Source organism: Elephantulus edwardii, unplaced genomic scaffold (assembly GCF_000299155.1).
Source record: "Elephantulus edwardii isolate Elephantulus edwardi_28Jun2011 unplaced genomic scaffold, EleEdw1.0 scaffold00231, whole genome shotgun sequence".
Lineage (NCBI taxonomy): Eukaryota > Metazoa > Chordata > Mammalia > Macroscelidea > Macroscelididae > Elephantulus > Elephantulus edwardii.
Window position 1 is genome coordinate 2,976,029 of NW_006399981.1, and position 27,134 is coordinate 3,003,162.

At 35.6% G+C, this 27,134-nt stretch overlaps 1 protein-coding gene across 1 annotated transcript in view; it reads left to right on the forward strand.

Annotated features, from left to right (window-relative positions):
* EEA1 (early endosome antigen 1) overlaps positions 1-27,134 on the forward strand; it is a 165,507-nt gene that overhangs the window by 106,894 nt on the left and 31,479 nt on the right. The window contains exons 12-18 of the mRNA XM_006898486.1: positions 2,927-3,076; positions 4,048-4,167; positions 7,069-7,272; positions 12,021-12,221; positions 14,831-14,944; positions 18,198-18,353; positions 23,345-23,484. Coding sequence (XP_006898548.1) covers positions 2,927-3,076; positions 4,048-4,167; positions 7,069-7,272; positions 12,021-12,221; positions 14,831-14,944; positions 18,198-18,353; positions 23,345-23,484 — 1,085 coding nt within the window. The remainder of the gene's footprint in view (positions 1-2,926; positions 3,077-4,047; positions 4,168-7,068; positions 7,273-12,020; positions 12,222-14,830; positions 14,945-18,197; positions 18,354-23,344; positions 23,485-27,134) is intronic.

The following is a 27,134-nucleotide window of genomic DNA, read 5'->3' on the forward strand; positions in this document are numbered from 1 at the left end:
ACACTTCTCCTCATAGAGCCCAGCCTCTTGGATAATCTGTTCTGCATACATGTTGAAAAGTATGGAGATAGGACACATGCCCTGCATACACCTTTCCCAATTTTGAACCGTGCTTCTATAATGTTGTACAACTCTGTTTGTCTATGCTGGACAATGAGAAAGGATGACAGAAGAAGAATCAATTCGAGTTGTGGTGCTGAAGAAGAATCTTGACCATGGACTGCCAAGAAAACAACTAGATCTGTCTTGGAGAGGGTGAAACCAAGTTTCTCCTTGGAGGTTAGGATTTTCAAACTCTGGCTCACAAACATTGAGCACATGTCCAGAGAGACCAGTCCTTGGAGAAGGACATCATACTTGGAAGGGTAGAGGAACAGTGAAGGAGAGGAAGATCCTGTATAAGATGGATTGATACAGTAACTGTGATGATGAGGGTTGATGCTTCGGAATTAGTGAGACTGGCTCAGGACAAGACAGGGCAGGCTTCAGAGCTGCTATACATACGGTCACTGTGAGTCACAAGCAACTTGATGGCACATAACAACAACAACAAAGTCTTTTGCATATGTGTGAACTTACAAGGAGAATTTCTGGGTCATATGGTAGTTCTGAGATTTTTGAGGATTCATGATTAAAGCTCAACATCAAGAAAACAAAGATTCTCAGTACTGGGCAGATTGATAGCATCTTGAGAAATGGTGAAGAGATTGAAATTGTTAACAGCTTTAGTTTGCTTGACTCCACAGTCAACATTCTTGACACCAGCATCCAGGAAATTAAAAGACATGTTGCGATGGGAAAGTCTGCTGTCAGAGACCTTTCCAGAGGCCTGAAGAGCAACAGTGTCAGGCTGGAGACCAAGGTGCACCTGATACAGGCCATGGTCTTCATAATCACTTGCTATGCATCTGAGAGCTGGACAATGACTAGGGATGATAGAAGCAGAGTTGATGTCTTTTAGTTGTGGTGCTGGAGAAGAGTATTGAATATACCATGGACTGCTAGGAGAACAAAGTTTCATCATGGAGAGGATGAAACCAGGCTGCTCCTTGGAGGCAAAGATTCTGAAGCTCCATCTGACATACTTTAAGAATGTTGCAAGGAGGGACCAGTTCTTGGAGAGGAACATCATATTTGGGAGGGTAGAGGGGTAGTGTAGAGGAAGGTACCTTGGATGAGATGGATTGACTCAGTGACTGGGGTAATGGGGATAGTTGTGTCAGAGGCAATAAGATTGGCTCACGATAGAGCAGGGTTCAGAGCCGTTGTACATATGGTTGCTATGAATTGCAAGTTACTCAATGGCACATACTAATAGAACAATAATATAAGCTATAAATTACATATAATATATTTTATAAGTATGTAATTTATATAATGCATGATGGTGTGAGTGATAACATACTATGCATATGTATACAAAGAAGACTAGTTAATACAATACAACTGTTAACTGATATCTAAAAGGAAAAAAAAGAAGAGATTCAGGAATTCTATCAGCTTTTGCAGTCTGAAATTGACCACATATGCAGTCAAGATTTATTAATAATAATTGGTGACTGGAGTGCAAATGTTGGAAACAAAAAGATTGGTAGTTGGAAATTATGGACTTGGGGAGAGAAATGAAGCTGGAGACCAAATGATTAATTTTGTACATTTGATTTATCCATAGCAATTTTTTTAAAGACACACAGAAGGCATCTGTACACATGGACTTGACAGAATGGACTACATAGGAATAAGATGGGTTACATTTGTGGAAAGATTCTGTAGAGAAGTTTAGTATTAGCAGTCTAAACTGGACTAGATGCTGACTGTAAAATAGACCATTGATTTCTTTAAGAAAATGAAAGCAAATTGAGAGAGCCAAAATATGACCTTGTGTCTATTCCACCTGAATTTCAAAATAATCTCAAGAATAGTTGTGAGGCATTGAAAGCTAAGGATAGAAGATCAGATGAATTGTGGGATGACATTAAAGATATTCATGCAGAGAGCAAAAGGTCATCACAAAGATAAAAGAGGAAGAAAAGACCAAAATAAATGTCAAAAGAAACTCTGAAAATTGCAGCAGACCATTGGGAATCCAAAACAAAAGGGAAAGATGCAGAATTTTAAAAATTGAACTGAAGATTTCAAAAGGCAGCATTAGGAGACAAAGCAAAATATTAGATTGGATGTACAAAAACCTAGAATTGGAGAATAAAAGAGAAAGAACTTGTTCAACATTTTCATTTCGAAAGAACTGAGTTGGAAAGGACCCATAGCTGACCCTCCAGCAGGTTTTCTGCGGCAATAAATCTCACAGGATGAGCTTGCCCATCCTTCTTCCTTAGAGCAGTTGGTGGATTTGAAGTCTATACCTTTGCTTTGGCGGTAACTTTGAACTGCTTCTACTCTTAAATTTGAGACTTAGTTTTTTCTTAAAAGATTAATAAGAGTTTACCAAGAATTATAGAATAATGTCTTAAAAAATATGTCTTAAAGAAATTTGCTATGAATAAATCAAATGTACAAAATTAATCATTTGGTCTCCAGCTTCATTTCTCTCCCCAAGTCCATAATTTCCAACTACCAATCTTTGCACTCCAGTTACCAATTATAGAATGCCATTTTTTTTGTAATAAACGTCTTTCTGCCACTATCCTTGTTTAGTAAAGCTTCCCTTCAGAACTGTCACTGTCTTTAAATCACTAGCTCTAAACTCACCATTCATTATAAAAAAACCAAAAGCAACTCAACAACCTTAATATAATAAAAGCTTTTTTTTGGAGCAAAATAATTATATAAAGTCTTAGTTTACTAAAAGAATAGTGAAAATGAGCACCTTTTGCTTATTTTAGGGAAAAACAAAATATTTGGAAAATAGGTAGTTCTACAAATAGTGGTAGGATGTGTATTTAAACATATGTGTATATGTTTTAAGTTACACAGCAAACTTCTGGAGGCAGAACGCCAACTAGGGGAAGCTCACGGTCGGCTGAAGGAGCAGAGACAGCTTTCAAGTGAAAAATTGATGGATAAAGAACAACAAGTGGCAGATTTGCAGCTGAAACTTTCTCGTCTAGAAGAACAGGTAAACGAGTGTTTCAAATGGTTTAAATTACACATTTGTTAATAATACATTTCAGAAGTTTTAAACATTGTCAAGAACTTAATGGGACATTTTTTTTTAACTTTTAATTGCAGAATTATATTTTCCCAGTGAAAATATCCCACTTCTTATTTACGTAAAGTTTTTTGTCATGATCACTTTCTTCAGAGTTCGTAGTACAAACATTCAAAGACAACTGTCCATTCACTTTCAAGCAGGAAACATTCTAAGGGTCATTCTCTGTTAGACTGCTGCAGGGAATCTTTCTACTCAGGAACAATCACTGACTGTAATGAAACAGTGAACTTGAACAATTAGTTAAAATCAGTAATCATGTAGGTGATACATAGAAACTTTGGGTTTGCATTCAAGATTTTTTCATTTTAAAAATGAAGCATACAGTTGAATATTATTTAAAGTAAGATTAGATTAACATATTACCCATAATATGTTAAAATCAGAGTTATTATTGCATTATGTCTTTAATAAAATTTGACAAATGTTTAGAATTAAAATCTCTGTCTTCAGCCATGCATTTTATTTTTTATCCAAAATCTTAGATGTTGTAGAGATTCCAATTTTTTTTTCTAATAAGTGATAATTAAGGTTTCTTTGAAAACAGAAAAAATTACTAATAATGCAGATTATTGGTAGAAAAAAATTTTATATAGTTAAATACTTGTATATATTTATATAAAAAACCAATAATAAAATAAAGGCAAACCTGGAAAAGAATTTTCAGAATGATAATCTATTTTTAGTTTCCTCATCATGAGATTAAGATTCTGTTTCTTATGGTTGCTTTTGAAAGTTCATCTTCTACATTGTCTGAATTTAGTTTTTGTTTCCGACTTGAGAATTGTGAGATTTGAAATAATACAGAATTTTTACATATGATAGCATTATGCCTTTCAACTATCAACTTATAGTCTCTCTAAATTTTTTTTTTTCAGTTGAAGGAAAAAGTTACAAATTTCACAGAATTACAGCATCAGCTAGAGAAAACAAAGCAACAGCATCAAGAACAACAAGCTCTTCAACAAAATACTACTGCAAAACTCCGGGAAGCCCAGGTAAACGTTATTCCAGTTACTAGTCTTTCAAACAAAAGTAAATCATTTTATAAGAGCAATTGTTGTGAAGAAGATGGTGGGAAAGTCTGATTGGAGAAAGTTCAAGACAGAAGGAGAAGACAGAAGTTTGATAGAGTGAACAGATAAATTTCTAGGAGTTTAACAATAAAAGGTATTAAATAAGCATTAAAGGTAGGAGGAAGAATTTGCATAGGCAAATAGTGCGTGTTTAAATATTGCACCCGAGAATTCAATTTAGCCATTCAGCTGCAGTCAATACTTGAAAATTTTAATACTTGACCTTCTTATAGGCAGATTGTCTCTCACAAGGGATTATGTGGAATATGCCTAGTTTGTTAGTCTAAAATTTCCAGTCATTTAACTTTTAATTCTCGAAAGCAATAAGAAAAAAATGGGAAAATGTCTTGGTAAATTCTGTCAACATAAAAACAAGAGAGGTTTTAAAAATATTAAAGAGATATAATGAGTATTTTCTTGTATATGTATGTATATATAAAATTACTATGGTCACATACAGGACAGTTACCTAACTCAGACAGCATGTGGAGAATGGCACTTACAGAAGACTACTTAGAAGTAACAATCAGGGTTGCCAAGGTTTTATAGATGTTCTTGGAGTGCAGAGATGGTATCAATGAGGATAGTACTCCATGTAGCAATTATAAGAATAAATATCCTATATTTAGTACATACTAAGCTTGTAAGTTTTATTAGAAATTAAAGTATAAGTGAGAGCTAGAAGGATATTGAGATGTCTTTGATATCAAAGAACAGAAGTGAGGTCATAAAAAAGCTGGAAGATGGTTAGGGACGTTGTCATAGACTGGGATGGTTGAGATTTTTCAGGTGGAATAATATTAGATGATTATAAGATCCTCTTAGTGAGTGAGTACAACATAGAATGAGTGGAATGGTGTCCAGTAGTTAATATCAGTGATGAGGCTATACTTTTAATTTCCTATGTATTTTGAATCTTTCAGGAAATTGGCAGAAATTGGGATTGAGAGAAAGACTAAATCAGGTCTCAAGTCTTCAGAGAATGAGGTAGGGATTTAGATGATAGCTATAAAGAGTAGAGCATACTTCCAAAGCAGCATGGAGCTTTTAAACAAGGGAGAGCAAATACCAGTGGAAAGCCAGAAAAAGGCCAGCCTTCCTGAATTGTAGGGTACAGTGGTCTTAACTGCTTAGGGAGAATTGTGAACAAATTAGCATCAGTAAAGAGAGAACCAGATTTTAATTAAGATTGGAAATAGAATAACCATTCTTGGAAAAAATATAGTCCCTGAATTGTGGTTTCAGAAGATATTTTGAATGTGGAGAATAAGAATCTTTAATAGTATGGACACAAATCATTGAAAGTCTCAGGTTTTTCTGACTTTGTCTTGGTAAGATGATAAGGGTTGCTATAAGGTTTACAGAGGGGCTGACCAATGCTTTGATCTGTACAGGGGCTTTTTTGAAAATGATAAGGGTAGAGGCATAGGACGAGATGTCAGCACCAAAAAAGTTGATGAACCTTTTTCTAGGTGTGGGCTGTTTCATTGTGCAGGGTGTAACATTAAGGTACTTGATTAAAATAAGAGGTATCCTTTATAATGATGGATTTATGGAAGAATGCTATTAGGGTGTTGGAATGAGTTTATGTATGTGTGTTATAATGCAGTCATTTATTTTTGTTTAGTAAGCAGTTATTTGAGAGGATATGTATCGGTCATCGTGTATTCATCACTGAATAAAACAAACAAAAGGCTCCATAAAATGGAGCTTATTTCCAGAGAAATATAAAAAATAAGGAAATAACTAATACCAAACATGCTACATTAGTGCAACGGAAAAGAAATAATAATAAGGATGAGGATTTTTAACGTTTGTCATTTAACATATAGTCGTCATATAGTAAGCGTGATTGAAAAGGTGATATTTGACTGAACATTTGAAGGAGTGCAAGTGAGCCTTTTAATTACATGAGGAAGAGGTTCCAGGCAGAGGTGGAATTAGTGTAAAGGCTGTAAGGTGGGAATGTGCCTCGTGTGATAAAGGATATAAGAAGTCCTTTGTGGAGGGTTAGAGAAAGAGAGGAAGGCCTTCTACAAGATGGGCTCGAGCATATCAAAAGTGGTTAGGCTGGTGCAGGAAAGTACAAGGTTCAGATCTGTTGTTCATATACAGTTGCTATATGTTGTAGTTACTTGATGAAACCTAACAACAATTACCTGAAGTGAATTAAACAAGAAAATAGTAGAGATGAGGTTAGAATGTTTTAATAACTGTGTTTTACTGAAGGCTTCTTGTTGTTGTAAAATTTCAATTTATTAGTAACAATATAGATTTTTAAAACATATTTTTATTGGTTTTCACATAATTCCTTTGCATTTTGTATCATTCCCATACACTGTGTTTTACACAATCTTTTATTTACACTATGTTTTGTACAATCATTCGTATACATCCTACTTTATATTATTTTTTTAAATTGGTTTGCTTACAGGGTTTATATTCATTGTGTTTAACAGTATTCTTCATTCACATTGTGTTTCATCATAATCATTCTTATTCATTATCTCTTACTAAATTGTCTCCATTGGACTTTGCCCATCTCTATTGGACTTTTCACCCAGATCCTTCTCATTTGTTTCCACCCCCCTCCACCCACCAAACTGTGCAGTCCATGAATTAATGGGTGAAGTCAGGTAGGGGTGGAACTATAGATTTGTTTTAAGTAGAGCTTTAATTATATAATTGGCTTAGCTATGGGAAAATATAATAGCTTAAAGAATGTAATAACCTGACTCATAAATTTATTACTGATCACTGAAAGTTTAAGAAATTACTTTTTAAGTTTGCAATCTGTAAGATAATAGTTTTTATTCTTTACAGAATGATTTGGAACAAGTGCTACGTCAGATTGGCGATAAGGACCAAAAGATCCAGAATCTTGAAGCTTTATTACAAAAGAGTAAAGAGAATATTTCCTTACTAGAAAAAGAAAGAGAAGATCTTTATGCAAAAATTCAGGCTGGTGAAGGAGAGACGGCTGTTCTTAACCAGTTACAAGAAAAAAACCATACATTACAGGAACAAGTAAGATTGTAAATGCATCAAAATTATAAAATTTCTTTTTATCTATATTTTTATAGCATATTTTAAGTAAAGAGTTCATTCTGTTTATTTTCAATTAAAATATATGTCTGAAATTATGAAAAGAATTTTTTAAAATTCTGGGGGGAAAACCTCACAGTTTTGCCTTTTTAATAATTTTCAACTATTCTCAGTGGTGTTAATTATATTAACAATGCTGTCCAGTCATCACTGTATTTATTTCCCAAATTTTCCTCACTTTAAACAAAAATTCTATATTTAAAAAATATTTTCAGTTTTTTATGAATACCATCTAGCTCATTTATGTTACAGATGAATTCCTACTGTAGTGAAAGTAAAATCAGCATGATTTTGCAAAAGAAAATCTACAATTTATGTTTCAGGATATAACTTATTACCTTTGTGATTATAGGCAACTTATTTCACCCTATTCGCACATTTGATAAGTAGAGATATTAGTATGTTTAATTGCCTTTGCTGTCAGGAGGGACAAGTCTTTGGAAAAAGACATCTTGCTTGGGAAATTAGAAGGTAAAGAAAGGGGAGGATGACACCCCCCCCCCCATGAGATGGACTTGATACTGTGACACTAAGTAAGTCTTGAGCATGGCAAGGGATCATGAAGATAGCACAGGACAGGACAGGGTTCAGATCTATTCATAGTGTCCCCATGAGTCAGAGTTGACTCAAGAGTAGCGGACGACAGCAGTAGTTTCTTACTGGGGGTATAGTCCATACAGAGGTGCACTGCGTACCCAAAGGCAATGCTCTGAGGCTCAAAGCCACCAACTGCTCTGCGGGAGGAAGATGGGCAGACTCTTCTCATGCAATACACAGCCTCTGACCACCTGCTGGAGCGTCAGCTGTGACTTAGTTCTGACTCAATAGCAATGAGTTTGAGATTTTGTTTTTTTGAATTGCCTACTAAAGAGCTGAATAGAAGATTTCAAAAGGCAGTGCGGAAAGACAAAGTAAAGTATAACAATGAAATGTGCAAGGAGCTGGAGTCAGAAAATCCAAAGGGCTGAACTTGCTAAGCATTCTTAAGCTCAAGGAGCTGAAGAACAAATTCAAACCTCACGTTGCAATAATTAAGGATGCTTTGGGCAGAATATTAAATAATCCAGGGAGTCTTAAAAGAAGATGCAAAGAGTATACAGAGTCATTATACTGAAAGGAATTGGCAGACACAGTAGAATGATGATGTGAAGAAGTCGTGAAGAAAGAAGTTCAAGCTGCTTTGAAGGAATTGGAAAAAAATAAGGCCCCAGGAATTGATGGTATACCAATTGATGTATTTCAACTAACAGATGCTGCCCTATATGTGCTCACCAAGTTGTGTCAAGATATCTGAAGACAACCACTTGGCCGACTGACTGGAAGAGATCTATATTGTTCCCATTACAAAGGAAGGTGATCTGACAGAGTGTGGAAATTATTGAACAATATCATTAATATCACATGCATACAAGATTCTGCTGAAGATTATCCAAAAATGACTGGAACAGCACATCAACAGAGAACCAGAAGTGCAGGCTATGTTAGAAGGGGTCGTGGTAGTAGGATATTGTAGCTAATGTTAGATGGATCTTGACTGAAAGTGGGGAGTACCAGGGGAATGTCTGTCTGTGTTTCATTGATTATGCAAAAGCCTTTGACTGTGTGGATCACAACAAATTGTGGCTGACTCTAAGAGGAATGGGAATCCCAGAACACTTGATCATGCTAATGTGAAACCTATACTTGCACCAGGAGGCAGTCGTGTCTTGTCTCTATACTTTTTCAATCTATATGCAGAACAGATTATCCAGGAGGCTGGGCTGTATGAGGAGAAATGTGGCACCAGGATAGAGGAAGACTTATCAACGTTATGTGTTATGCAGATGACACATCCCTGCCTGCTGAAACTGAGGAGGACCAGAAGCATTTGCTGCAGAAACTCAAGGACTGCAGCCTTCAATAAGGATTGTGGTACAATATCAAGAAAACAAAGATTCTCACCACTGGGACAATTGGCAGCATCATGATGGATGGTGAAAATAGACTTTTAACAGTTTATTTTGCTTGGTTCCACAGTCAACACTCTTGGCACCAGCAACCAGAAAAAGCAAAAGACGTGTTGTAATGGGAAAGTCTGCGGTTAGAGACTTCTCCAAAGTACTGAAGAACAATGATTTCACTCTGGCGACTAAGGTGCACCTGGTATAGGCCATGGTCTTTGCAATCACTTGCTGTGTGTCAGAGAACTGGACAAGGCTAGGGAGATTAGAAGAATTGATGCCTTTGAGCTGTGGTGTTGGAGAAGTATTGAATATACCATGGACTGCTAAGAGAATGAACAGATTTGTCCCGGAGAGGGTGAAACTAGGCTGCTCATTGGAGGCAACGATTCTGAAGGTTCATCTGGCCTACTTTGGACATGTTGCACAGGTTACCAGTCCTTGGAGAAGGATGTCATGCTTGGGAAGTTGGAGGAACAGCGCAGGAGAGGAAGGCTCTCTATGAGGTGGATTGATTAAGTGAGACTGGGGTAATTGGGATAGGTATGTTGGAGACAGTGAGGTTGTCACAGGATAGAGCAGTGATTAGGGTTGCTGTACATAGGGTTATTATGAGTCACAGGCAACTGAATGGCACATAACAACAACATTTATAGTTAATAAAGTGAACAAATATTAAAAAAATATGAGAATTCGTAAAACTATGAATTAGTTCCTAGACAAGTATTAGCTGTTACTTAGTGTTGACTTAATGTTGTTGTTGTGTTGTGTTGTTCCATCGAGTTGGAACTGACCCAAAGCTCTCTGCCAAGTTTTCAGAGATAGTTAATCTCATGGGAGGAGATTGCCCTGGTGGCTTCCAACTGTGTGCCTTCGGGATTGCAGCACAGCTTCTTGCCTCTAGGCCACCCGAGCTCCCTATATAGACTTAATAGATACTTATATTTGTTAAGTACTTACTTACATTAAATAAGTACTCACTTACTTTGGGCATGTGACCAGGAGATACCAATCCTTGGAGAAGGACATCGTGCTTGGAAGGGAGGACAAACAGTGCAGGAGAGGAAGACCCTGAATGTTATGGATTAATACAGTGTCTGGGGCCATCTGGGTTGATGTGTCACAATTAATGAGACTGGCTCAGGACAGGATAAGGTTCGGAGCTGCTGTACTTAGGGTCGCTTTATATCACAGGCGACTCAACAGCACATAACAATAACATACTATATTGGTTGTTTTTTATTTAAGCCTTCTGTTTAGAGTCAACAAGACCTCTGGGAGGGCCTTTGTATTTAAGGTTGGTTGTTATTGACAGGCTTGGAAGCAGGAGTGGCATCCACTTCCTAAATAACATGCCTCTTGAAACTTTATGAACTTTAATAAATGTTGATAGTTAATGAAAGGCTTCAGGCCTTTTGACTTAGGGTTGCTATGAGTCATGCTCGACTTGAAGGCAATCAACAACAACAAAACAACATATCCCTTAGAAAGTATATTGTTAATAGTAATTAAAATAAATTTCCTATTGCCCCAACATTCATATGCAGTTCAAGTTAAACTTACAAATTTTAGGTAAATGTATTCTTTTCAAATGGAAAAGAATTAATTACTGCTTTTTTGGGAGAATTATCTAACAAGAGTTTTCTCATTACCTAAATGAGAATTAGAATTCCCTCGGGAGCTCTGTTGGTCTAGTGAGTAAGGAATTGTGCTGCCAACCCATCGGCAGGTAGTTCAGATCCACCAGCTGTTCCACTAGTAGAATAGCAGTCTCTTCTCATGTTACTTATACCTCCTGAAAACCTGTTGGGAGGGTCAACCAACTGTGAGTCATTTTCAACTCAATGCCAATGAATTGAATTGAAATGGGAAAAAGATAGAAATAATACTAATCTTGGTTACACTTGTAGCTAGCCTGTGTCACAGACTTTTCTCCAAATTTCAGAGTAAATTTTAATTGCAAGTTTTTGTTGCAGGCTGTATACAACTTGCCATTGCCTGTTATTCAATTTAATCAGTAAAGCCTCTACATGTTTTATCCTTTAAAAAAATTAAAATAAATCTCATATTTCTGCTTCTAGAGGAATGCATATCTATTTAGCCCTACCACCTATTAAAGTCAGGGGAAAGTATGCAAACCACTATTTTTGGATTTTGGGCAAAAGTTAGTACAAGAAAAGAAAGAAATGTAAAATGAACCTTTGGTTATGTTAACATTTCTCCTGGAGACATTTCGCCGCCTAGACTGATGCCACCTACACTGATAGTCTACTTTTTTTTTTTTGTGATAGTCTACTTTTGATATCTGCTTTTGATATACTGTTGTTTGGTGCCATCGAATCAAGTACAAGTCATAGTGACCCTGTGAACAATAAATTTGAACCCTGTCCTATCCTGTGCCATCTTTATCATCCCTGACACACTTAAGCCCATATTCAGAATTGAAAGTTAATAGTAATTAATTGTACACTATCCCTAGTTTGCATTTCAGATCAATACTTCCTTGCTCAAAAAGTTAATTTCAACTTAAAATAAAACTCTTAATTTCAAGTGGTTTTTTTTACTATTTTGAGATAGTTTTTTTCCTTATTTTTGAAAACATGTAAACAATTTTTGAAACCTTTTAAACTGTACTATCCTAAAGAAATTTAATATTCTTGTATGCTTATTAAATTAGTTATTGTTACATCATTTAGGAACTTTCTAATTCGTATCTTACTTGTGCAATAGGTAACTCAGCTAACTGAGAAGCTGAAGAATCAGTCAGAAAGTCATAAACAAGCCCAAGAAGATTTACATGACCAGGTGCAGGAACAGAAGGCCCATCTGAGGGCCGCACAAGACCGTGTCCTTTCCCTCGAAACCAGTGTCAATGAATTAAGTAGCCAATTAAATGAAAGTAAAGAAAAGGTCTCCCAGCTCGACATACAGGTAATATTGAACTATGCTAGTTAATTTGAAGCAAATAAATAAAGCATCATTTTTAGCTCATAAAATGCTCTCTTTTTTGCCTTACTTATTAATATCATTAAATTCAGAGTAGTCATTAGATAAACGTGATATCTTCACAGTTTATTTAGGTTTCCTGTTTGCTTCTATTTCACTTCTGACAAGCTATGCTTTCTGAATCACGTGAATATTTTTACTTTGCTTTGAATCAATCAAGTTTTTGTTACAGATTTTAACACCAAAATCAGTATACTATTGCAGTGTTAAAGTCTCTGTTATTTAACTTTGATTTTTTAAAAAATTTTTCTTTAAAGGTTTGATCTAAAAACCAATCTTTATATGGTATTATTATGTATATCTGTTCTTTGAGAGTCAGTTAGCCAATCAAAGTAGGAATTCAGAAATAATTCTTTTGCTCTTCTCATTGTTGACTTCTTTTCTATATTATAGTAGAGAGAGTTGTGTAATATTTCTAAATTTTCATTATCTTTATTTTAAGATAATTAGAAATAAGAAATAAAATGAAGTATACTTAATAGACCATGAAGAGAGTCCACATTTCATTTTTGATACTTATTTGATGAGTCATATAATATATTGTTGTGTGCTGTCAAGTTGGAACCAACCTGTAGCTGATACTCCAGAGGATTTTCAGAGGTAGTAAACTGCATGGGAGGAGATTTCTCATCCTTATTCCACAGAGCAACTGGTGGACTCGAACAGTGGGATTTTGGGATTACAGTACAGTGTCTAAGCAATATGATGTGTAGCTGTCCAAATGAAGAAAGGAAAGAGAGAGGTAGAGGAGAGAGAACTAGAGGAGAAGGACTAGGGAGGAGGGAATATGGTATGAATGAATTGATTAACAAATCTTAGATTTTTTCCCCTTTTTTCTATTGCAGAAGTCTTTTCTTTACAAAATAACACACACAACTACTATTCTTCTGAAACTTATTTTTATAATTAGGTCTGCCAGTTTTCCATACTATCATTGCTTTCTTTACCATATTGGCTCTAAAGTTTTCTTTGCCTCTGTTGTTGTTATGTGCTGTTAAGTTGACTACAACACATAACGATCCTATAAACAATGGATCTGAAGCCTGTTCTGTCCTGTGCTGCCCTCACCATCTCTGATACACTTGAGCCCAGTGTTACAGTCACTGTGTCTATCTATCTTATTAAGGGTCTTCCTCTCTTATGCTCACCCTCCATCTTCCCATGCAAATGACTTTCCCAGGACTGGCCCCTCGCAGCAAAATGCCCAAAGTATGTGAGCAAAGCCTTATTAGTTCTTAAAAAAGAGTTCTTAAAAACATTTTGAAGGTATTTTTCAGTTTTTTGAGACTTTTAAAAAAATTCTTTAACTTCTTTATGAACTAGAGTTTTAAAAGTAGAGTATATCATTTTACTTGTCTTCTGAGCTCCAGAAATCTGATAACCACTTCTAATGATATTAAGAAAAGAATGTTAACCAGAAATAATTTGGCTGTGACTCTCCTTTTATTGTATGAAACAAAGATTCCTCAGGTAATATTTTTCCTGCAGTGCACCATTATGTATATAAATGTGATTTTAAATTATTTTATAGTTTTAATTTCTGTAACATGCCTTCTCATCTGTACTTTCAAGATAGTTTCTAATATGCATGATCATGACAGCATCATGACATTGTTGTTATTCTTTTTTTGTTTTATTAATTTTAATCAACATTTACAGAGATTTTGGATTTCCATTCTTTCATTGCTGCACTTCTCTCCCCACCCAGAAGATATTGTTGTTATTCTTAAGTGCCAGAGTCAACTATGTGTCATAATAAACCTAAGAACAGCAGATATGAATCTTGCCCTATCCTATGCTATTCTTACCATCTCTGATATGTTGCAGCCCATTGTTACTCACCATGTCAACCCATCTTGTTGGCTATCTTCCTCTCTTTCTCTCACCCTCCACTTTGAGCAATGTTTTCCAAGGACTAGTCCCTCCGGACAACATGCCTAAATTATATGAGATGCAATTTCACCATCTTGCTCTTTGAGGAGCACCCTAGTTTCACTTCCTTCAAGAAAGACTTGTTCTTTTGATACTCCATGAGATACTCAGTACTCTTCCCTAAAGCCACCATTCAAACACATCAGTTCTTCTTCTGTCATCCTTATTTACTGTTGAACTTTCAGATGTCTAGAAAGTAGTTGAAAAGGCCATATTCCTTAGTCCTTACCATTGCTTTCTAGCACTTTGGAGAAGTTCTTGACAACAGATTTCCCTCAATGTACATTTAATTACAATATTTTTCTTCTTAAGCTTCCTTTTGAAATTGTAAAGTATACCTTCCTTTTCTTAGCATGTGGGTATTTCAGTGTTTTTGTGTTCTTTTAAAATATCTTTTCATCATTTAGGCAAATCTTACTAGCAGTCTTTTTCCAAACCCGTTCCTGTTTGGAAGATTTTTCACAATTTTTAAATTGTCTAAATCGTTATGTTTTCACCAAAGCATGTTGTTTTAAAATTAGTAGTAAAAGCAGCAGTGTTTAAGCAAGAAGAAATCAAACACTAAATATGAAGTAAATAAGTTATATATTTTTTAATTGCAGATTAAAGCAAAAACAGAATTATTACTGTCAGCAGAAGCAGCAAAAACTGCTCAAAGAGCAGATCTCCAGAATCATTTGGATACAGCCCAAAATGCTTTACAAGATAAACAGCAGGTGAGTAACCTGGTACAATATCGTGTCAGAATCTAAGAGTTTGGTTTTTATATTAATCTCAAACATGTAAATATGATACTCAATTTTGTATCATTTTGCAGTAGATTTCATTATGCTCATTGTTTCCTCCCTGGTTCAGAATTACTGATTAGCTGAGGTAGGAACTAGGCAAATGAAAATTAACAGTTATTTTTAAAATTTGGTACAGCTCATCTTGTGTTCATAACAAAAGAGCAACTGTGATTGACCTTCTTGTAATTGCATTTCTTCTCTAGCTTAGACCTGGGTGAAATGTGAAATGGAAACATTTACTCCTAGTTATTGCCTCATCATGAGAACAATGATTGGAGCAAGAGTGAGAAAGAACCACGGGCTTGATTTTAGTAGATAGGCTGGGCCATGACCCAGGCATACGTGCCCCGCGGGAGGAAGAAAAGAGACTGTGTATTCCATCTCCAGTTTAGGAGTTAATCTCCTTTATTGATAGAGGAGAATAAATGAATAGCTAGAGAAATACAGATTTTACCTCAAAACTTTTGACAGAATAGGTGTTTCCTATTTTAAGTCATGGCTAAATGCTAGTAGATATTCTTTACCTTCATCAGCCAGAAATTTAAAAAATCTCTTTATTATATTAAAAGAAAGAATGATTATTGCTTCAGATTTTTTAAAAGAAATACCATAGTATATCAAATTTAAAAAACACTAAATTTTGATTTGCAGACTTTTAGATATTTGTAATAAAGGACTGATGCTATTGTAAGTAAAATAACATTTCTAATGGTCTGCAGTTCAGATCAGAGAGACTTCAAGATATTTTTTTCGTACTTCTACTTACTTGAGATTTTGAACCACATGGAAAAGAATATTTTTGAGAGTGCATGAGTGAGCATCAGAAAAATCAGTAATCATTAGTGAACTTTAAATAATTTTGTTTTGTGTGACACACTGACTGCAAACACTAAAGATAATGTTCCAGATTTGCAGAATGTATGAACACTAAGTAATTCATTTCACTAACTTTCTAATGAGTATTTAAAACATAGCTGTGTAATAAACCATTAACTTCAAAACCTTGATTTTTCTATGCTTTGCATTATTACCAATCTAGTTTTTATTTAATGCATTTGGAATCACACTATATATATTAAGGACATCTTGAAAGTATTTTCTAAGTGTAGAATAAGTCTGAAATTACAAGAAAAAATTTCAAAAATATCACTAAAAGTTGAAAACTTACCTGTTGACACATTATTAGCATAATTTAAGGCAAATAGCAAAAGAATATTTTCTGAAGTTTGTCAGATGAAACGTTATTATATATGACATTTAAAACAATTTCACATTAGGAAAATGTAATCCCAAGAGAACTATAAAGGAGCTCTGGTGGCTTTGTGGTGAGGCGTTGCACTGCCACCCCAGAGGCATGTGGTTCAAGTCCACCAGCTTCTCCACAGGAGAAATATAGACAGTTTCCTTCTGTGATTAACTACCTCTGAAAATTCTCTCACTACCTCTGAAAACCCACTGGAGGGTGAATTATGGGTCAGTGTTAACTTGACAGCACATAACAAAAAAAAACTCCAGCAATACCACGAAAAGAACTGCGAGTGTTCAAAACTATATTAAGAAATGTTGCTGTTCCATAAGAATCAGTTGTAAATGAAAACAGTCATCTGATACATTTTCATTAGAGAGGGTTGGAGAGAATGTGGCAGGAAAAAGTCCCTTCCATGCATTAGTCATAGTATAAATTAGTTCAGCCTTTTGGTGGGGCAGCTGTGTAGTAATATATCTCAATATCTTAGATTTTGTAATTTTTTAGGTTATTTTCTGTATTTTTAATATTAAAAGTATATTAAGACATTCACACCATGGTGAAAAGATATATGGTTCAAATCCACCACATACTTTGTGGGAGAAACATGGGCGTTCAATTCCTGAGCAATTTACTGCCTATGATAACTCACTGAAATGTCTGCTGTGAATTGGTTATCACTCAGTGGTCAACAACAGCCCATAGCTTTGAGTATGCTGTTTATATCTCTGCTAATGAATACTTGAAATGTAGTAATAATCGATGCCTTTCATATAGAAGATTTGATTAAAAAATGAACTGTATCCATGAAATGGAATTTCCTACAATCATCTGGTTTCTTCTTATTGCCATCACGTTGGGCCCCTCTAGTGGGTTTTCAAGAGACTGTAAAAAAAGGAAATTGCTCATTTCCTTGCAGAGCTCCTGGTAGATTTGAACCACCAAAGAGGTGCTGTCTTTGGGTTAGCAGTGCAACTCCCTACACAGAATGCACCATCAGAGGTCCCTATAGTGTTAAAGAAAATGTGAAAGCTTCAGATGCTTTGTTACAACAAAGCATGTTACAATGAATCTATGAAATGAGATCCCATTTCATTTTAGAAGATCAAAAAGAAAAAAATGTTAACATATTGAAAAGACTAGGAGTTATCCATGCATTAAGAATGGTTGGTTTGTTTGTTGATATACTGTAGGCTCTATGAGCCCAGTGAACTCACTGCTCACCAGTTAAAATTGACTCATAGCTGACTCTCTAGCAGGGTTTCTGAGAGTGTAAATCACATGGGAGGAGAATGCCTATTTTTCTCAACCTCAGAGCACCTGGTGCATTCAAACTGCCTAAATTTAGTCTTTCTGTACAGCTGGATGCTCAAAATGAAATATCATAGATCACTGTGGTATTTATTATTAAGATATTTTTTAAAATTATGTCTTAAACACTGAAAGCTTTTAGTTATCATGTAAGAATATTATTTTCTTGATAGCCAGTTTACTGTACTATTATATATTTTGGCTCCTACTGTACTTACTATTCCTTAGAAAAATCTTGAAAAGTTATTAAATTTTTGTTCTAATAAACTTTACAAGACTTCCATTCAGGTACTTTCTTTTATGTTACTGTTGTATGCCATGGTATTGTTTCCAACTCAGAGTGACTGTCTATGACAGAGTAAAGCTGCTTCATAGGAATTCCTAGGCTGTAATCTTCACAAGAACAGACACCACCAGCATGTAACCATCATGCCACCAGAGCCCACCTTTGTTTAATATGAGTGCGTGAATATAACCTCTGAGGAATTACGTGATATTTCTGCTGAAATCTTACCTCAAATGATTTCTTAAGTAAAATCAGAGTTTACAATATCATTCTGAATATTTGACTATTACAATTAAATAAACCTTACCAGAGTTTTCTTCAATTATTTTCTTCTATAGGAGCTAAATAAAATCACTACTCAATTGGATCAAACTACTGCAAAGTTGCAGGAGAAACAAGAACAATGCAGTCAGTTGGAAAGTCATCTTAAAGAATATAAAGAGAAGTATTTCTCTTTAGAACAGAAAACTGAAGAGCTAGAAGGTCAAATTAAGGTTTGTTTTTAAAAAACATTGTAACTTGTCCTAATTTTCTACTGTTGTAGGAACAAAAACTGGTGGCCTAGATGGAATCAGAGATTTTTTTTTTTCTTCCAAATTTTTATTTTGCTGTTCTTGAGAATATACACAACAAAAAAATACACCAGCTGTTTCTGCATGTGCAGCATTATGTTGTGGTTTAAATTAATGTTATTTCTTTTTTTTTTTAACTGTTCCTTTTTTTTTTTAATTTTTATTTTATTATTTTTGTGTGAGTGTACTGTCAAATCAGATCTGACTGGTACAGGAGGAGATTGTCCCTCCTTCCCCGGCAGAGCATCTGGTGGATTTGAACCTCTGGGATTGTAGTTGCTGCTCCTTACCACTAGGCCACCAGAGCTCCCCTTAATGTTATTTCTTTAATGGCTTTTCACGTTGAGGCATTTGTATATCTTTTTTTTTAAATTATTAAATTTTATTAATTTTAATGAACATTTACAGAGATTTTGGGTTTTCATTCATTCATTGTTGCACTATTTTCTCTACCCTCCTTCCTAGTTTGTTCTTCTTCCCCTCCCCGAAAGTCTGTTTTACTTGTCCATTTGCCACAGTGCTTGTCAAAGCCAGTTCTGATTAATCTCCTTTGTCAGTGTGTCCTTTACCATTCCCTATCTCTCCTCCCTGAGAGAGACTTCACCCTGATTCATAAGGAAAAGGGGATGGTGTATTCTCTTAACTACTTCCTGCTGGGGGACGCTGTGGATTTCAGGGTGAAGATCTTCTCTCACTACTCTAAAGGGCCCCTTTGGCAATAGGAAACACATAGACTATTATGGAGATTGATTTTGAAATTTAGATGCACTGTTACCAATTGTGCTTAGCCGTACATGTTCATATCCTTGAAGATGTATCATAGAAGTGTTACAGCCGGCCTTTCTCCTCCTGCCGAATTAGAGATTTTTAATGAACAAAAGATTTAGGATGCAATTATGACATAAAATTAGATTACTTCTCATTTTTTATGTCTTATTTTTGTAGTTGATCCTTACTTTTTTTACATCTTCATTAATGAGTGGCTTTTACAAATCAGAGTTAGTATATATTCTATTTCCATTATGTTGTGTAACTGTTTCAGAAAGTCAATGTCTTAGGGATCTATGCTATAATTACCGGGAACTTAGCCACATTATTAGCTAAGTTTTTTGTTGTGTTGGGGTTTTTTTCTCCTTTTCATCATTTGCGAAGTGAAAGTGTCTTCTGTTTCCTTCATTCTTCCACCTCCTTATCTCCTTAAGATATAATATACTTCTTACTTTTATTTTGCTTCTCATTAAGTAATACAGTTAGAACATTATAACTCTTTTTTCCCCCAAGAAATGAATAGACCTTTATTGCGTGGTCTGAGAGGGATGTCATGTGACCTCAAGGAGAAGATCAAAATGGTGCAAGGGCAGACAAGGACAGTTCCTTTTTATAGGGATTTTAGGGAGAACTAGGGAAGATGCTAATTTGCTCAGAATGTGGGGTGGGGGTCCTGTTAATTAACTTGAATGTGGGCTTTTGTGATCAGGCCCAGAGCCTTATCAGGATCAGGTCTCTGATCCTTTAGCCTTAGACATTATCAGATTTTTCTTCAAGGAATGATCAGATCTGGGGACAACTCTGACTTTTTTCCTCCATTCCAAACCCTATAAGGTAGGAAACAGGGACTACATACTCCACAACTACCAACAAACAGAATTTACCTAAACATCATGCCAACCTATCCCATATACTGAACTCTCACCCAGCCTAACTTCACCAAACCTAACCCAAACTCATCTGCCTTCTCTTACTTCCTGCTGAACTGGGGTGACAGTGGGAGGCTGGTGTTGGTTTCCTATAAGGTCTGAAGGAGCAGCATCGTTTTCACATGCTTTGGGACAGTTGCTTGGGAGATGGCACTGAGGTGGTCTACTAAAAATTTCTGAAAGATTTCTAAAACAGGGAGCAAGAGTTAAAAGGAAAAGGATGACTAGAAATGAAGTTAGGATGGGGAGTAGCCAAGAGTGAATTCCTAGTTGCCATTCGGTCCTGATTGTCTATTTAGGGCATTAGCTTTGTCTTTTAATTTTTTTTTTTTATTCCTTTTCTAACTACTCCTGATTTATTGGTATTAGAAATAACAGTTTCTCCCAGAAACAAATAGAGACTACTTTATTCCATAGTTAACAGATTAAGTCTCCTTTTCTGTACTACAGTTGCCATGAGGGAATCAATTTGCGTTTGGACTGTAATAAGCTGAGTTGCAGTATCATCTAGTGGCTCTTGGAGCGCTATTGAGTGATGCTGGAATTTTTCTAGGGAGATGTCTAGGTCTGCAGTGTTCGTGGTAGCTCCTGTTACCATTTCCAGGTTGGATACTAAAGGGAGGAGTACTATCATGGTTGGTTGTGTTTGTGGCGCTGGGGTAGAGGGATAGGTATTAATTAGTTGGGAGTTGGTTTGTTCAGCGTGCTGGAGTAGACGCTGTGTCTGCAGGCAAAGAAGAGCCTACTTATTGCTTTCAGGCATCTTTTGAAGTTGACTCTGAAGAGAAGCTGAACCTGTTCTGTGTTGACTTCTGTTTGTATGTGCTGAAAGAGGTAGCAGAATACTTTTTTAGTTGGGTGATTTAGAAAGAGATGAACTGGGTGGGCGGGGAGAAAAGTGCAACAATGAATGAATGGAAATCCAAAGTCTCTCTAAATGTTCATTAAAATTAATAATAATAAAAAAAGAAAGAGATGGACTGATGGGGAAGTTTGTAATAGAAATCAGTGCTAATTTTGATATTATGGGGAGTTTATATTATGTAATAGAAGGGAGAGATCTGGGCTTTTTCCTGAGTAGAATGCAGAATGAGTTTGGATTAGGTTTGGTGATGTTAAACTGGGTAAGAGTTCAACATAAGTTGGGATGATGTAAGCTCTCCTTAGGTTTTGGTTTTTGGTAGTTGTGGAGTATAAGTTGATGAGAAAGGGGGAAGGGATTTGGATAAGAACTTTGCAGGAAGGGGAATTTCTCAAGGAGGAAAATGTTGTCAGGACAGACATAGAGGATGAGGGGAAGGGGTGGTTTGCATGTGATCTAGGACAATAGGCCTGATGATGGAGACTTGAGGAGGGGCTAGAGCTTTGTTTTAATTATATTTGAAGAATGTTTTTGAGTTAAATCTCTGTACACTGGAATTGTTTTTCTGGAGTTACTATTTTTTAGTATTTTAAGTGCACTTATGCCAGATTTAAACATGTTATGGCGACTACTGGTCTGTGTAACTGTTGTGGGGTTGTTTTTTTTTTAACGTTTACATAAAGTTTATGACATGCTTTAAAAGAGAACTTCTGTATGAGTTTGAAGAACAGATATCATATGCTGACAATTTGGATATTTTTTGAAGAACTACTTTGATATACAACAGGATACTTCCCATAAAGAAGTAATCAGCAGTGGGATCATTTTATTAGACTATTAGAAAAACTTAGCTCAAATCTTTTTAAATTTGATTCATTTTCTTATATAAACATTTTACTGTTTATCATTCTAACAACATTCACTATCTTACACTATTACAGTGTCCACAATTATCACAATTTTTCTTTGCTTTCAATTTCTGATGGAATCAGACTTACTACTTTAAAACAAAACTACACTGTTCTCTTTCTGAAAGAACTTAGTACTACTCTTACACTGTAACTATAGATATTGACTGATTCTTAATGTTTCTGGGTTAATTTACATAAAAGCAAATAAAGAATGATAGTGAGAGTGGAGAGAAATAGTAAAGAATATATTGTTTAATTCTGAAGCGTGTTAAACTTTGGGGTATTTGGGAATTAGAGTATAGAGATTGGGTACAACTGAATGTAGAAGTATACTTTTATTGATAGGTCTTGAGTTTTGAATTAATGTTTATTTATAATTTGGCTTCTGGGCTAGTAAGATGGGAGTGTTAGAAGGAGATGTTATATTCGTACAAAGGAATACTGTGCAGTACTGAAAAACAAAGAACTACACAACATGCAGGACCCTTGGAGGACATTATGCTGAGTGGAATAGTTACGAAAGGACAAATATTACATAGCACTACTGCTATAAATCAGGTCTGACATGGAGGCTTGAAAGGAGGATTTGAGTGGATAGATAGTGAGCATTACATTGGAACAGAGAAAGGAAAGACCTGATTAAAAGGAATATATGATTAGGCATTATATGTATGACAACAGCCCACAGTTAAAGGTACATCATTGCAAAGAAGACTGGGCTGGAGGGGCAAGGGGGCAGGTAGTTGTCCAACAATGAATGAATGTGTTTAAAAATGTGAACTGGGGAAGAGAGGGAGAAGGGGTAAAGTGTACAACAGTAAATGGGTGAAAAATCTAACTTTTCTGTAAATGTTAGTTAAAATCACAATTAAAATAAAATTTTAAAAAATAAGGGGAAGATATCTCAAAGATTATTATTATTTCTTTTAATGTCTTAATATTGGCTATATACTTTTTAACTCTAGGGGTATATTGAGGCTTACTGACATTGAGTTTGATGGGGTTTTTTAATACCATCAGAAGCATTGGAACTTTAGCATTTTAATATGGCAGATGTAGGTGGGCTGTTTTGTGTGTGTGTGTAAAAATATGATGTGTATGTGAGTACTAATGATAAGGACTAGATAAGTATAATTGCATAAATATTTATGTTTTATATTTACTCTAAGTTTATTTTCTTATTTAGTTCATTTTTAAGAAGTAAACATTTAGTGACAGCCTATTATGTGTAAAGTTTCTTCTAAGTCCCCTAAACATTCTAAGTTAAACAGTTCTTGTTACTCATTAATGGTTTCAGAATGTTTCTATTGTAACTCAAATTTTTTATGTCTATGTTTGTATTGTCATTATCAATTTACAAATGCATTAAAATGCTACAGAGTGGACTAGTATATAGATACTGCTAACATTAAAATAGCTTCCATAATATAATTCCTTTCGTAGAAGCTGGAAGCTGATATTGTTGAACTTAAAGCAAGCAAGGAGCAAACTATGCAGGATCTACAGCAGCAAAGACGGCTGAATGCAGATTTAGAGCTCAGAGCCACAGAATTGAGTAAACAACTTGAAATGGAGAAAGAAATGTAAGCTAACCTACTTCTCTTCTAAAGAGACATATTCTAAATGATTAAAATTCCCCATAATACTTTAATTTTGTTATCTGAGTGCTTAAATATTTTATAAAATGTGTATGCCATGTTGGTTTATAAACTAATGTTAATGTGAATGAAAAATAGTCATCATAATATGGTTAATGCTACCCTTCAGTACAAAGAACTGAAAAGTTGGTTTTATAAAATGTGGGTCATCTAGTCTTTTTTTGAACAATTATATGATAACCATATCATTTTATTTGTGAATGAGACACTTTTACTTCTGCTTTTACCATCTGTAAGGCTTTTATGTCTTTCTATACATATTGGTGGCTGAGATCTCCAGTAGACTTTTTGATACAGGTCCTAACAGCAGACATTCTGTATTGTTCCCAGTTACTAGGACAAGGGACTTCTACTCAAACTTCTACTGTTTGAGTTTCATTGTAGGCCTATCCTAGATCCCCTTTATGAGATTTTCTGATTGAGGACTTTTTAAAAAAAAAAAACAACACACCTATTTGGCTTTCCCCCACACCCTTAATCATAACTAGATATTAATGTTTATCAACTTTCTTCCATCTATTGATATGACAGTAGTATCTAGTGATATGGCAGGGTGTACTCTATTGTATTCTGTTAATCTGATGAGTTGTATTGATTGATTGATTTTCAAGTATTAAACCAATCTCACTTCCCTAAGATGAGTTCCGTTTGGTTCTGGCTTATTCTTGTCATATGTTACTGGATTTGATAATACTTTAATAGTAAAGCATTCATAAGAACTATTGACTTTTAATATTTTTAAATATCCATGTTATAGGATTATGCTGAATTTAGAAAGGAATTAATGGATTTTCATAATATTGATATTATTTATTTCTTAAATGTTTGACAGTTTTGACCAGTGAATCATATAGGCATAGAATTCTCTTTCTGATTTATCTCTTGATTTTCAGTTCAGCTTATTGAATAGATATAAGGCTATTCAAAATTTCAATGTTTTTCTTGTTTCCGTTTTAGTAGTTTATATTTTTCAAGGACTTTCCTATTTCATCTAGACTTCACATTTCCTTGCATTATTTTGTTTGTAACATTGTTATGCATATATGGGAGTTTAGGATCTCTTTTATTCATAATGTGACATTTCCCTTTTTTTCTGATCTAATTACAAATTTATTCATCAGTTTCAAAAAATGATTTATCTATTCCTTATTTTCTTTCTTCCCATCTCCCCCCCCCCCTTTTATAATCTTCCTTAGGCTTACTTTGAGTTTAGTTTGTTCTTTTTATACCCTATTAATGTGAAGGGTTCTCTGTGGGTGTTCCACATTTTTTAGTGTCTATTCATTTTTCTGATTCACCTTTCTTGTATGCTGCTTTTCCATTTTGATACTTTAGGGGACATGAGTATTTAAAATGAATTATTCTCATAAAAATCAGTATATTATTACAGTTTTTCAATAGGTGCAAGAAAAGATCTTGATAAGTACATTTATTACCATCCTGTGGCCTAGTGGTAAGAAATTGCACTGGCAACCAAAAAGTATATAATTTGAGTTTACCAGTGGAAGAAAGTGGACAGTCTTTCCCTGAATGATTAACTGCCTCTGAAAACCCGCTGTGGGTTAGTTCCAAGTCAATAGAACACAACAACAAGAACAAGAGATGATGGTAGATTAGTATAGAAGGTATTGTTTTTGGTGGTGGTTGTGGTATTGATTGCTGTCGAGTAGAGCACAACTCATAGTGACTCTGTGAACAAAAGTCCTGATGCCTTTCTGTAACTATCATCATTTCTCCAAGTTCATAGAGTTTTCATAGGCATGTGGTTTAGGAAGTAGATGTCACTCCTGCTTCCAAACCTATCTTAAACTGGGAACTCCACCAAACACTGTCTACCTTGGGCAACCGTTATGGCATTTGTCAACCCAGCAGCACAATGTTCAGCATCACAGCAAACCCAGATTACCCCAGTACATCAAATTGACAGAAGAGTGATGTACAACGTAGAAGAATGTTCCTTCAAAATATAAAAACAGCAGTCTCACTTAGCAATGGTTAAGTGCCTTCAAGTCAAATATGACTCATAGTGACCCCATGAACAAGAGACCTGAATCTTGTTCTACAACTAACATCGTTTCTCTATGTTCATAGATTTTTCCAGAGGCATTTTGTTTAGGAAGTGGTTGCCACTCCTGCTTCCAAACTGGAATCAATCTGTGAGTTCCTCCAAACACTGTCCATGATGGGTAACCATTATGGTATTTGACACAACTATGGCAGTGTTCAGCATCACAGCAACAATTCCAGGTTACTTCAGTACAGCTACTAGAGCTCCCTGTATACTGTATTGTACACATCAAATGCGTGTTGTCAGAAGGGGCTCATTCCTGGGAAACTATCAGCATCTGCACAATTAATTGGACCAAGAGGCAGTCGTCAGAACAGAGCAAGGAAACACTGCATGGTTCAAAATTGGGAAGGGTGTACTCCAGGGTTGTGTCCTGTCTCCATATCTTTTCAACCTGTATTGCAGAACATATTATCTGGGAGGCTGGGCTCTATGAGGAGAAGTGTAACATCAGGATTGGTGGAAGATCTAGCAACAATCTGTGTTATGTAGATGATACAACCCTGCTTGCTGAAAGTAAGGAGGACCTAAAGCACTTGCTGCAGAGGGTCAAGGACTGCAGCTTTCAATATGGATTGAGGCTCAATATCAAGAAGACAAAGATTCTCACCACTGGACCAATTGGCAGCATCAGGATAGATGGTGAAGAGATTGAGATTGTTCACAGCTTTAGTCTCCTTGGCTCCACAGTCAACACTCTTGACACCAACAGCCAGGAAATTAAGAGATGTATTGTGATGGGAAAGTCTGCTGTTAGGGACCTCTCCAAAGTACTAAAGATACAGGCCATGGTCTTCGCAATCACTTGTTATGCATCAGAGAGTTGGACAATGACTAGAGATGATAGAAGGAGAATTGATGCCTTTGAGCTGTGGTGCTGGAGAAGAGTATTGAGGGTACCATGGACTGCTAAGAAAACAGATTCACCCTGGAGAGGTTTAAACTGGGCTGCTCCTGGAAGCAAGGATTCTGAGGCTTCGTCTGACATAGTTTGGTCATGTTGCAAGGAGAGACTGGTCCTTGGAGATGAACATCATGCTTGGGAGGGTGGAGGGCAGGCACAGGAGGGGAAGGCCCTCTCTGAGGTGGATTGATTCAGTGACTGGGGTATGCGGGATGGGTGTGTCAGAGACAGTGTGATTGGCACAGGACAGAGCAGAGTTTAGGGCTGTTGTACAAAGGCTCGCTATGAGTCGCAAGCAACTTGACAGCACATAACAACAACAATCACTTTTAAGCTAAAAAGGATGTTTTTTGGGTATTTTAGTTAGTGTATTTGTTTTTTACATATCCAATGTAGCCATCTAACTGCTGGTCTGTGAAATCTTTCGATAATTCTAAATTTGAAGCAGACTTTACCCAACCTCATTTTTATCTTTGAATCTTTCCAGAAGCTCTTTCATAGGTATTTAATTTATTGTAATTTTGATTGGTGAAATTCAATCTTACTCCAACCATGTAGATATCTTCAAAAGAGGGCTTATAGCGGATCACACTCAAGCAGACA